General features: G+C 39.3%; 2 protein-coding genes across 8 annotated transcripts in view; both read right to left on the bottom strand.

Moving 5' to 3' along the window:
- The window catches only part of nup54 (nucleoporin 54), a 12,830-nt gene extending 5,041 nt beyond the window's left edge, over positions 1-7,789 (bottom strand). Inside the window, exons 1-9 of one of the 6 annotated variants that reach the window (XM_032539221.1) lie at positions 7,549-7,658; positions 6,955-7,062; positions 5,136-5,222; positions 4,809-4,973; positions 4,303-4,389; positions 1,570-1,728; positions 676-887; positions 393-580; positions 76-272 (exon numbers count right to left, since the gene is read on the bottom strand). In XM_032539221.1, the coding sequence (XP_032395112.1) occupies positions 76-272; positions 393-580; positions 676-887; positions 1,570-1,728; positions 4,303-4,389; positions 4,809-4,973; positions 5,136-5,222; positions 6,955-7,062; positions 7,549-7,591 (1,246 nt within the window). In that variant the 5' untranslated portion in view covers positions 7,592-7,658. Of the gene's footprint in view, positions 1-75; positions 273-392; positions 581-675; positions 888-1,569; positions 1,729-4,302; positions 4,390-4,808; positions 4,974-5,135; positions 5,223-6,954; positions 7,063-7,548 lie in introns of all 6 variants that reach the window. The other 5 variants (XM_032539223.1, XM_032539222.1, XM_032539225.1 and 2 more) reach the window with 5 other exon arrangements.
- Positions 7,790-8,700: 911 nt separating this feature from the next.
- Positions 8,701-13,380, bottom strand: part of LOC116704263 (lysosome membrane protein 2) — a 23,711-nt gene continuing 19,031 nt past the window's right edge. Inside the window, exons 8-13 of one of the 2 annotated variants that reach the window (XM_032539586.1) lie at positions 12,840-12,958; positions 12,220-12,293; positions 12,049-12,100; positions 11,600-11,752; positions 11,388-11,426; positions 8,701-11,039 (exon numbers count right to left, since the gene is read on the bottom strand). In XM_032539586.1, coding sequence (XP_032395477.1) covers positions 10,935-11,039; positions 11,388-11,426; positions 11,600-11,752; positions 12,049-12,100; positions 12,220-12,293; positions 12,840-12,958 — 542 coding nt within the window. In that variant the 3' untranslated portion in view covers positions 8,701-10,934. The remainder of the gene's footprint in view (positions 11,040-11,387; positions 11,427-11,599; positions 11,753-12,048; positions 12,101-12,219; positions 12,294-12,839; positions 12,959-13,380) is intronic. The other variant, XM_032539587.1, reaches the window with a different exon arrangement.

Here is a 13,380-nt window from a genome sequence, read left to right as displayed (position 1 = left end):
TATTCTAAGGATTTTGAGCATTATTTACTTTTTAAACAGTGCTATTATTCTGAACACAACTGTACATGCATTTACCTGCAGGTGCATTTTGCAGCAGCTGTTTGAGCTGTGCTGGAGACAGCTCTGTGCGTGTGACAGACATTGCCACTCCAATCTGTGTGAGCTGGATCTTGATGTTGGCCTGCTCTAGATAACTGAAGAGTGTGGTGGCAGGGATCCGCTTAGAGGTGCCATTGAGAGAACGCTCCACCACGTAAATGATCACCTCTGTCCTGAGAGACAGAAAACACAAGAAACCAGATTTGTTTTTAAGAAAGTAAGTAGTACAGTAGGTTTCCCCTACTGATTAAGAAAGTGGTAGTACTACTTTATGACATATTATACAAACATACTGGTCATTAGGCAAGGCTTTGACACAGTCTACATTGACCGTGAGTGTCTGGTTGCTTCCCAGGACTTTGTGGAGGCACTCCACCAGCTGCTGCTGCTGAGCTCGCACATCAGCTTCCTTTTTATTGAGAAGCAAGACCACGAAACCATCTTCATCCTTACTCACTGGGACGCAGCTATAGCCCACCGCCTAAGAAATACAAGACACAGAGGACTTACATTTGATGAAATTCAAAAGAAACCTAACAACACTTTCAACCACTCTAATAAACAATTAGCCGTTACCTTGAACCTGCAAAATGGGTTCTCTTGGGTGAAGTCAACCGGTTGGTTGTTGTTGCTGTAGTAACCCTTCCCAGTGCCCCAGTAAGCCTGCAATTGGTTCCATTTGGCTAAGATGGAGTCACGCTCATCTCCTAACAAGGTGGGAGCTGACAAAGCAGTGACCTGCTGGTAAAGCTGGCTGGGCTGAGCCTGTTGCTGGCCAAACAAGCTTCCTGGTAGAGGGAAGGAGGTAAAATGACATCTTAGATTGTCTTATTCTTTACATTTTCTGAAATATCTCCATGTCTTTGTTTGAGAGGGAAACCTACTGATTAAATGATTGTTGTGTGCACACACACACAATTTTAATATGAGGAAAAATCTCTAACATGTCTTCCAACTTTTTACACTAATACATATTTCTGCTTTGGCTGCACACTGTTGGATTTATGATGATGTAAGTCTGTAACTTTCTACTTGTTGTCACCCCCTACAGTGATAGAGGTGTACAGCACAGTTGGTAGAGCTGTTGTAAAGGTTGTGTGTGAGCCTGCTGTGCAAAAAAATAAAATAAAAAAAACTATCAAACAAGAATCTATGATACTGCTGGACTAGAGATTTAAATAAGAAAATAAAAACATGAATTGCAGTTCCCAGTACAGTAGCAAAATTACTTTACTGGCACTATAATTTTGGACAGGCTGAATAGCGTACCTGCAACCATTGTCAATGTGCTCATTTGAGCATTTTTTGACGATCGCCCAAAAAACAGATGGGCAAATTAGTGATTTACTTATTTAAAATACAAAATAAAAATAACGGATATGAGCTTTAATGTTCTGCAAAGACTGCCTTGTCTAGGGCAGGATCTTCTAATTTTCACATGGAAAAAAGCAAAGAAATTTGGGGTCTCACCTGGTTGCTGCTGAGTGGGCTGGATATTAAAGCCTCCAAACCCACCCAGGCCAGTTGTTCCTAATCCAGTTCCAAATCCTGTTGTCCCAGCAGTGGTCCCAGCGCCAAGCCCAGAGGAGAACCCAAAGCCTTTGTTCTGTGTGTTACCAAACAGGCTTCCTAAAACAGAAGAATGTGCCAACACAGTGAGAAGAAAAAAAAATCTGCATTAATGCTTCGAATCTTTAGTGAGGAATCACTGCATAATTGAAAATAAGGACGTATACTGAGTGGAATGACACCTTAAGGCAGCTGACCTGAAAAGTGGAATTAAAAGAGCCAAAGCGGACCCACAAGAGTGCGAGTCCCATCTGTCCAGCAATAACACACGGGAGGTGTGGCGGGGCATACATGACATCACCAACTACAGGGGCTGTGATTCATCATCAGGAGATCAGTGCGAAGCTGCAGAGAGCTGAAGCTTCTTTGCTCGCTTTGAGTCACCACAACCCGCCCCAGCCCTGCCGACACCTCCACCTGGTTTCTGCACTACCCCATCCCTACCCCATCCACACCTGGTTCCTGACCACCCCTCTCACCGTAAAGAGCACGAGTTGAACGAGTACTCCTAGCAGTGAATCCAAGGAAGGCTGCTGGCCCAGATGAAGTTCCTGGCAAGGTGCTCAGGGCGTGTGCTCACCAGCTCGCCCTCATCTTTGCTAGGATCTTCAACCTCTCCCTGGCCCAGGCAGTCATCCCCCCCTGCCTAAAATCAGCCACATCATCCCAGTGCCGAAGAGTCTCCCATCACCAGCCTAAATGATACCGTCCTGGCCCTCACCCCGGTAATCATGAAGTGCTTCGAGAGACTTGTTCTCCAACACATCAAGGACTACCTCCCCCCAGATCTGGACCCCTATCAGTTTGCCTACCGCACAAACAGATCCACAGAGGATGCCATCGCCGTAGCTCTCCACTCTGCACTGAGCCACCTGGAGCAGCAGCAGAGCTACGTCCGGATGCTCTTTGTGGATTACAGCTCCGCCTTTAACACAATCATCCCGGACATTCTCATATCCAAACTAGTCACTCTAGGCCTCCCCCCTCTCACTTGTGCTGATAAAGGACTTTCTCACCAATCGGCCGCAGACGGTGAGACTGGGCCCCCACTCTCCTCCACTCGTATGTTGAGTACTGGCTCCCCACAGGGTGCGTGCTGAGCCCCCTCCTGTACTGCCTCTACACCCACGACTGCAGTCCGACCCACAACAACAACCCATCGTCAAGTTTGCTGACGACACCACAGTGGTCGGACTCATCTCAAGGGAGACGAGGCAGCCTACAGAGAGGAAGTCCTGAACTTGGCAGCTTGGTGTTCGAGAAACAACCTGTCTCTGAACACCAAGAAAACCAAGAGATCATCATCAACTTCAGGAAGAAGAGCACTGACCTGCCCCCCTGTACATCAACGGCGAGTGTGTGGAGAGGGTCACACCTTCCGGTTTCTTGGTGTCCTCATCTCAGCTGACATCTCCTGGTCAGCCAACATCACAGCGGTCATCAAGAAGGCCCAGCAGCGACTACACTTCCTGAGGGTCCTCAGGAAGCACGACCTGGACTCCAACTTGCTGCTGACCTTCTACCGCTCATCCATCGAGAGCCTGCTGACCTACTGCATCACAGTATGGTAGGCAGCTGCACCGTGGCAGACAGGAGAGGCTGCAGAGGGTTGTAAGGTCAGCACAGAAGATCACGGCTGCCCTCTCCCCCCCTGACGGACATCTACACCTCCCGCTGCTCAGCAGAGCAGAGAAACATCATAAAGGCAGCTCCCACCCGGCTCTGATCTGTTGACCTGTTGCCCTCAGGAAGGCGCTACAGGTGCATCAGAGCAGGACCAACAGACTCAAGAACAGTTTCTTCCCGAAGGCCATAACGACCCTGAACTCACCCCTGAACTCACATATGCACTGACTCCACTCCACAGCCCCCCCGGCCGACTGTCTTCTTCATTCGTCCGACTGTGCAAATTATTGTTATACTGTTATATAATACTCTAGGACACTGGAATCTGTGCAATTTCATTTCATACAGTGCAATATTTAATACATTAACTTTCCATTACTGTGCAATATGTATTTACTTAATATTAGTACTTAATCATTTCATTCCATCACTGTGCAATATTATTTATTGAGTGTTAACACTTACCTATGCTTATTCAAGCTGATTTATATATGTATAACTTGACAGTCACTACACTTTATATCTTTGACTTAATTTTTGATATTTATACTGTTATATTCTTATATTTTTTTTGTGTCAACACTGCAAGGGATTGCTTTAATCTCGTTGCCACAAGTACGTGACTTGTGTATAATGACAATAAAGGCATTCTATTCTATTCTATATTTGTTGGCTTTTTGACTTAAATTTGAGCGTGCAACACTATAGCTTTAGAAAACTAAGTAAGGTTTAGAAAATTGAAAACCCAACAAACCATTTCTCACCCTGTATTTGGCCTCATAAAATAGCACTTGCAATGGTTAGGCCGATTGGTTATACACTGGTTAGTTTTATCCTAATGTAAGTACAGTTGTACAGTAAGTACAACTTTGACAAAAATCCTCTTTTTAAAAACAAAATACTGTTTGCACTGTGCATACATATTTTCATCCTGCACATAAATGTCACAAAAAAAAGAAGGGAACATCCATATGTCTTGTTACAATTGAATGCAGTTAGTCTACTGACCTGTGGCGTTAGAGGGAGTAGCAAAGCTAAAGGTGGACCCTGGTGCAGTGGCAGTTGTTGTATTTGTTCCAAATCCACCAAACGTGCCTGAGAAACAAAGAAAATAATGCCAAATGGAATAAAGAAGGTGGAACAAAAAAAAGAAGAGATGAGAGAGAGATAAGAAGAATAAAATTGCTATTTGACATATAGCAGAAGAGAAAAATCATGACTTAGCTTTAAGATTAAAAAAAAGGAAAACTGAATTTTAATTTCCATCTAGCATTGCCCTTCTGCCTTACAGAAAGGGTGAACATTTACTGTTTATCTACAGGTATCAAATAAAATGATTGCATATTATAACATTTTGTTTCCTCATGCAAATGACAACAACAATGCATGACATTTTATGAGACAACGCAACATGTGAGACAAAAAATTACTGCACCACAGAGACGTGAAAATGGATGAAAATGTGGGTTTACAGACAAGACTGTACTGATTAATCAATCACAAAGATCATCTACCTGTGCTAGCCAGGCTATTACCAAAATTGAAAACAGTGCCAGTGGTGGTTGCTGTACCAAAGCACCCCACATTAAAGCTGACTGCTGCTGGGTTGGCATTTAAACCAATCCCCCCAAAACTAAACCCACCAGCCGTGGTGTTTCCAGCTCCCAGCCCCCCAAATCCTGCAGCCAGCGGAGGCAGGCAGCGGAAGAAGAAAGAATGACATGGAGGAGTTAAATGACAAAACGTCAGGCCTCGTATCTGCTTCTTCATTGTAAAAACTTCCAGTACCTTAAAAGAGGCAGGCCTAATAAACTTTGATTTGTATAGAACGTGTATCTTACCAGTGTTGGTGGAGCCAAAACTAAATCCTGTGGCTGGTGCAGCAGCAGTGGTGGTGGTGGCTGCCCCAAAACCAGGGGCGGTAAGAGCTATAAAGAAAAAGCAGACACAAGACAGGGCGTCAGATGAAAACCCTGGCGAAAATTGACAGCCGGCAGGCCCGACCAAATTGTCCAAATTTGGTATGACTGGAAAGCTGAGACTCTTGTGGATTCAATTAAGTATTTCTGATTTAACATAACAACCAATTACGGCCAAGAATATATTTGAGTATCAGCCACAAATAAGTCATCTTCTCTTTGATTTCATTCACTCCTTGTGGTGCCCACAGAATCTACTCTAGTATTTACAAATTACAAACAAATGTCTCATAAAAAACACAAGGGACACACCACAGCATTGATTTAAGATAAGTTAACAGATCTGATTTTCACACTATTTGGCTTACATCAATATGCATTGAACTTAGTACAAAAAAGGTGTAAGATTGGTTAAGCTTTGCAGCGATGCCCAATTGAGTCTAATTATCTAAGGTGATTAAACATTCTGTTGCTACTCCACCACCTTAACTTATTATAGACTAACCAACACTAAATCACTGAAAATTTTACTGGCCCTACATCCTCAGTGCTTTAAGCCCTGTGTTAACATTATATACCACTGTGTGTTGGTTTCCCCGTTTCTTTTAATCTGATCCTAAACGTAGCCCTGGTTTATTAAAAACTGGAGTTGGTTCCAGGGCATGGTATTCCTATGTATAGGATGTATTCAATGTGAGAGGACAAATTTCCTTTGTATGCAACTGCTGAGAAATCGCAATTAAGGAATATTATTGGTAACTCTTTATAACCATTATTGATAAAGGGGAAATTGATACTTCAGTAAAGTTTTTTTACTGTTATCAACCAATGAACTGATGATTGATCATGTTTACTAATTATTAGTTATGTCATCATTTGTTGTTTTATCATTAGTTTATTGTAATATAAAATGATTACTTTAGACATTTAGAAAGATAGTTCATACTTTGTCAATGGTTTATAATGTTTTGTAAACATCGTTTGGATGGCTAATGTATAGTTGCAACTAATGCGTATAATAATTAGTTAAGGATTATTAAGTGGTTCATAAAGTAGTAAGAAACATTAATTTGGCCCATGTTAATATTTTTTATCTTTAAGTATTGATTGTTGGTGCACAGATATACGCTTTGTAAATGTTTATAGATGCTTTATATAGTAATAATTACCCATTAACAAGGTATTATAATCATTAATTACAACTTTATAATGGCCATTCAAATAATGTTTGACAGTTTAAAAATGATTTCTTAAAAGGTTTACAAATCATTTGGAAATCATTACTAAATACTTTAATAATCATAAATTGTGTGATGTGTGCAACAATAAACTGTTAAAATAGCAAACTAAAGCATTATTAATAGGTCATAAGCATTGTATAAGCAGTTAAATATATATAGGTAGTTAAATAATTACAAACTTAACTTTAACAAACAAATCTTAATTTATAATTTATTAATGACGGTTATTAAAAAGTGTTACCCTCTTGTCTTATTTAAACCATTACCCAGTCATTATCGTAGTCGGGAACAGACATTTGCCAAAAACAACAGGTGAATCGTCGCTCGCCCTTGAAGCTTGTTCTCGTGTGAAACCCAAATCTATATCCATATACTGCTCCCACGCAGGTGGGACAGTTCCGTTGTGGCATCTCTACAACAACACTGAACAAAAACGCAGCTGTGTTTACTGCGGGTCATGGAGGTGCCCCCTTCAGTGGGAATCAGGTCTCTGGACTTACTGCCGAATCCGGATGAGGCGGTGGTAGTGGCTGCTGGTCCAAAGCCAAATGCTGCGGTTGATGCTGTGGTTTTGGCACCAAATGAACCGAATGAAAACCCGGACGTGCCTTCACATGAACAGAGATTGCTATGAGTGTTGGGTGAAACGTTAACGTACAGCTACAGTGGATTCCACAAGCTCGTGTTTTTCAAGGAGCGCTATAAACACTAACTTTTGAGGAGTAATCATTAGCCCAAACAGCTAACGTTAGCCAAGGGCTAGCTAGCTACATCATAACGGTACACATACATTAATGAACGTTTCGTTGAATCCTAGTTCAACATTTAAACGAGTTAGCTAATAGCTGGCAAAAGAGGTAGCTAGCTAATGTTGACTGCAAGTCTCAGACATGCAGAAAGCATTTGGCGTTACGTTTATCGTTGGCCCGGTTATGTTAACAAAGCAAGATGATCCCAGGAAGAGTGCCCTCACCATGTATATGTATTAGTAACGTGAGTGAATACACACCAATTAAACGCTATTTTGAAACTTTATGAGTGACATATTTCCAGCTTCAATAAAATACTCCCAAATTAAATTTAACTGTACTTACTTGCCGCTGGGTTGCTCGTGGCGCCGCCAAAACTGAACGCCATGTTGGCTGGCTGGCTGTCTTCTTCTTCTTCTTCTTCTTCTTCTTCTTCTTCACCTCCTCCTCCTTCTTCTTCTTCTTCGGATTATATGGCAGCCTACACACTTAATGTTGCAGTACTGCCATCTTCTGGAGTTAGTTAACTCCTACAGTGTCCAGTGTCACTCCCCGATTTAAGTAGAGTGCAGATTTGAGTCGAGCACGCGTCACTGCGACAAGTACCCTACAACATGCAAGCGAGAGACTTCTGTAATATCAGAATAAAAAAGGACCTACTTACGGAAGTTTGTTTGCTTGCTACAAGTTAGCAGTGAAACAAAATAAAGGCTGACACTTGAATGGCGTTTTGAGTTAACGTTACCAAAAAACAATTATAGATAGCTAAAACGTTTTCGAAATGATTTCCATCTTCTGTTATTGTTTGTAATGAGACAAGTTTATTATTTAATGGATTTCACAAATTTCAGTATGAAACGTTATGCCGTAAACCATTTAAAGCGACTTTAATCAGCATTAGACTTACATCGGGGAGTAACATCGAGTATGTCAGATTTTCCTTCGTGAGCCCTGTTTTCATTAGGAAGCTCACCAAGCTTTTTTTCTGCAATGGTGGTGAAAAAGTGGGTCCACTTGTGGGTCCACTTTTTCACCACACTCCAGTATGTTCTTTACTTCTGCTTCTGTTAACCCTAATCCTTTAATATCTTGTAACATTTAATTTCTTTATCTCTGTTAACATGTTTCCTGACCAGAAGGCCTACATGCACTATAGTTTATAGTAGTCTATCTCACAATGATCATGAAAACATTTGGATACTTTCCCATTATAGCCTATTATGTGTGCTGTTTAGGTTGTTGTGTCCAATTCTCAGCCTGCTTTTTGTTACTTACTATTTCCTTATACCTACTCATTTTTGGATTGAGCTTACATGTTTCCTTTTTATTGCAATACAATGCTTTTGCGCAGGTTGAGTTGCTTTTCTCCATGCAGCCTTTTCTCTCAGATTTTGATCATTTAAATCAGTCAGGTTAGCAGTTGTGAGTTTATGGACTTCTTGCTTTTACTTCTCTAAAATGAGAACCAAACAGTCAAAAAGGCTTAAGAAAGACACATTTACTGAAACTACTTTTATTTTTGTGTACACAGTATTAACAGTCAGCATTTCAAAACAAGCTGACAATAAGAAGAACAAGTGGTTATGGCAGTAACAATAATTTCAGAAAGTACAATCTGTTATCAAAGTATGGCACAAAGTAGCCTAGTGTAGTCCATATCATGCTTTCTGTGTTTTGGTTTTACCAAATCAACAAAATAATTTAATATTTTTAATCACAACACTAATATTGTGTAAAAAGCTTGCTTTATCCATTTATTCCCCTTCTTATGAAAGTGATTATGCACACTGAATTTCTTCTATTTTCTTCATTTTTATTGTACATAACTGATTAAAGTATACATCAAACACAAATAGTAAAACTAAATGAAGAAGCAGAAATCCATTGAAACTTGTTACAGCTTCTCTGCTATCGTCTGATATATTTAATGCTGATTACTGCAGTGCACGTAACGATGAGGTGATATGAAGAAACTCAGTCATCCTTAAATGTTACAACTAAGAATAAGCACAGAAATAAAAGCTGGGCTCAACGCAGTTCAAAAGTAGTACTTGTGCAGCTTTTTCATATTACATTAAATGGCACCTGTAATCAACTGTTTTCACAAGTGAGAAAGCTGTGGCTCTGCACAACACTCTATTATTCAAGCAAAGTGTTTTCAAAGTGCAGTTTGACCCTGCCGCACACTATAAAAACTCCTAGCAGTTTCATGTTTAGTTTTGTTTGGTATCTGGAAGAAAATGATATATAGTACGCAAGAGTAGATGTGTTGGTTTGACAAGACGTTCTTTTCACAAAATACGTGAAAACTATAAAAGGCAAAAATAAATTCCGTAACATTGATTCTTTTAAAGGCACAACTAGAATGTTTCTTCATATTAAACCTTTGTGAGTTTTGCAATGCCTTGACATTTGACATGAAATCTTTCACAAACATTAAAGAAAAAAATGTTAGTTTGGTTTCATAATCAGCTCCAACAATACTAAGGCCTTCAACAAAAGCACAAAAGCATCAAAAAAGCACAGTTTGCAATGATAATGACTGAATTCTATTGTTTAAATGGTTAAGTGAGCAGTTATGTAGGGTAAGAGTACTGTATCACACATATTCTGTATTGTATGAATCATAATTTCAACCACAAAATCCTGTCATATTCAGGCCTTTATATGGCTGATAAAGGTGTTGATCCTTATACTACTAGAAGACATCTGTGAAGCTTTGACATAGCATAATCCTCATTCAAACGTTTCTACATTTACAAAAAACAAAAATGATTTATTTTTTAACAAAAATTAAAATATCCAAAATTACAGCGTTTTGTCTGATGTTCATTCCAATCATACAATGAGAGGAATGTAAACAGTTCCAACACACCTTACACTGTATATATACAAAAATATACTCTGAAGGTTTCTCGGGTGCATTGCTAACAATGTTTACAGCCATCCCTCTAAATACAGTGCATGAATAGAAAACACTAATGAGCAATGTCAAGTTTTTGTAACATTTAGTTTAGGAGGAAATGCAAATGACACATAGTAATACTGAATTGATTAAATTACTGCACAAAGAGAAGACCTGCAGTATGTTTTGCTTCTCTCCAATTCTTTAATAGTGATTGATTGTATCTAAGCAGAGGACCCCTGAGAGTGACGTATGGTATTTAAAAAAATCATGATGTATGGACTTCATTACCCTGGTCCCAAATTACCCTCTATGCCCTGTAACATAGTAACCAGTCACTAAAATCTGAAGGCACAGTCTAAGTAACAGAAAAGAAGGTGAGGCCACAGCACTAACATCAAATTGATCCCACACTTGAGGGTTAAAGGGTGGGTTTGTTTGTTTGTTTCGGAACACCACAAAGTAGGCTTTCCATTTCTACTTATTTGACAACTGAAGCTATCAGCAACTGATTTAACCAAAAAACAAAATGTAGCCCTCGGTACAATGTTTTTGAATGAATGTCAAACTTTTTCTAGGAATATATTGTGCTAGACCTGGACTACAGGTAGCTCTGCATGGCTAAAATGAATACACACAGGACAGTATGTTTAAAACTAAAAACATGTTTCCCTCCTCTAGCCCTCAACCCCCCACCCCAAAGATTTCCAATCATAAAGGAGATATTGACAATAATCTCTCTCCTGAAAACCCAAATCCCTATATGTATTTCTGAGGGTTGTCAATGTACAAAGCGCCCTCCTGATCATTATCCTCCTCGTCAAGCTTATGGGTCACATTTAGCTGACAGACCGATATAGGTTCCATTTTGAGGATCTTCCTTTTCCTTGTCACTGACTGGAGAGTAAGAAGTGTCCTCTTCAGTGGAGGTCTGTAGTTGGATTGTGAGGGAAATAAACATATTACATCTCATCTCATCTTAATTACACTTAAACCTGTAATCAAAAAGGATTGGTATCCTTGTTGTGTTGTTGTACATTACCAGTAACACTTTTACATTACCTAAATAGACATTTAGTATTACTACATTATGTTAATGTGTTAAAAACAGATGATACATGTAAAGTACAGCAGCAGAATTATTTCATGAAGAGTGAAAGTCATCTAACTGCATACTGAGAGATAAAATTAAAGATGCATACAAAAGGCATAAGCTTGAATAAAGCACACACAACATAGAAAAGTTAAACAAAGCAGCAAAATAACCATAAAGACTTACAGCATAGAGAGCCTTGGTAAACACACGCTTAACTTCCTTCTGCACAGAGACAAAGTGATAAAAACATGCACAGTGCAATTAGTGTTTGGTCAAGCAAGTTGCAACGGAATGAATTATGCAAATATAAATAACAAATTACCACCAATTACTTATTGGTACAAAGCAAGGAAATTGTTAGCTGTTAAAACAAAATCAGGTAAGAAGTGTCATACCTTCTGTTTGCGGGCCCGGACCAGAAGGATGATGAGGGCTACGAGCAGTATGGCACCCAGTCCCACAATAATGAGCGGGAAGTTGGACACTAGAGTGACAATCAGCAGCAGCTTGTGTACTCTCGCTGCAGACGCATCATCAATCACCACACTCTGCGTATTAAAAGACCGTGCGAAAGGTACATTATGGAGAGGAAACTTTGTATAAAACTAGTCACCGGTTTAGCATCTTGTATAAAACCCTTTCTAGTGGCTTAGTCCTGATTTGTGTTGTTCAAATGTTGTTCTCTGTACCTAAAACAAAGGCGTTGTCATACTACATTCTCATTTTGGAACTCATCAAGAAAAAGTTAAATACATGAATGATTTTGTTTATATCATAAGAACTTTATGATGATCAAATAACTCAATGTGTTCTCTGCAGTCAGCATTTCTCTAATGTTTCTTACCTCATTGAGGAACATGACGGGAAAGATTGTCTCATTCAGCACTCTAGTTTTCCTGTTGTAAACACAATGAAAAGAGTGTAAAGTAATCATATACACTACAGAAACACCTACAGTACATCAATATTATAAAATAATAACTTGTTTAGCTAGAGTTTGGATGCAGATACTTACGGGAATCCAGGGATTCTGCTGAGCAAGATGTTGATCTGTGCTCTCTTGTTTGCACGAACAATCACTCCAGTGGTCTGCAAGTAAAATATAAAATACATGTTTTGTTAATAATGTAAAGTAAAGAATTATATCACCAGAACGACAGTGACATGAAAACAGAAAAATATGCAACAGAAGCAAAAACTCTGGTAACACTTTACTTGAAGATATCTACATAAGAGAGACATAACAGTCATGACACATGAACCCTAACCATAATTTATCATGAAAAAACCGAATGACACTTACTAAAAGAAGCTTTATGTCATAAAGATGTATTACTTGTTTATAATGTTTATGACACGTTCATGTTTGTGTTCTTATATCTGGGATAATAAAATGACTAAACTTCTTCTTCTATACTACTATGCCACTAGGTGGTGTAGCAGTACATCTTAATGTAGCATAGCGTTCCTTTTAATGTAGCATGGCACACAGTTCAATCAAATACGTTGCTCCTGCATACTTTCACAGAGGATTGCAATGTGCAAACAAAAAAGAGACACAACATTATTGTTCATCACAACTGCAGAGTAAAAAATGCGCATTTGAGGCTGTTGAACCGTGGCCTGGTGGCTTACCGGGTTAAGGTCTAGGAAGGTTTGGTGATGTTGTCTTTGAGGAGACATTCCTTGAATGGCAGACACATATTTAGCATCTCCCAGGTAAAAATGAGGAAAGGAGGCAACTACCGGGGCACCTATGTGAAGAGAGAAGACGTTTAAGAGGAAAACAATAAATGAAGACAACATTTACCTGAGCAAATTAACATTTATGTACAGTACGTATCTACACTGTAAAATGAATGATGAATCACAGAAAAAGAGTTCTCCTTTCACCGCTTAATTAAGAGGAGTACATTTCAACTGAAATTATATTATCTTTTACAATCAAGCCTCATCTGTAATTAGGGTTTAATGAGACTTGAAACTGAATTTTTCCAGGAGGCACTTGAGCTGCCACATTCATTTATAAAAAATATTTTTATGTCAACATTCACATCATTGGATGACACACAGAAGCAACATTAAGATGACCTCAACAGTGTGTCTTATAGGAGTTAGTTAAAGGAGATTTTTTTCAAATAATATGCATCTGCTCTGTAAATGAAATCTGTATAGA

Source organism: Etheostoma spectabile, chromosome 16 (assembly GCF_008692095.1).
Source record: "Etheostoma spectabile isolate EspeVRDwgs_2016 chromosome 16, UIUC_Espe_1.0, whole genome shotgun sequence".
NCBI classification, from domain to species: domain Eukaryota; kingdom Metazoa; phylum Chordata; class Actinopteri; order Perciformes; family Percidae; genus Etheostoma; species Etheostoma spectabile.
This window is presented reverse-complemented; position numbering and strand designations above follow the sequence as displayed.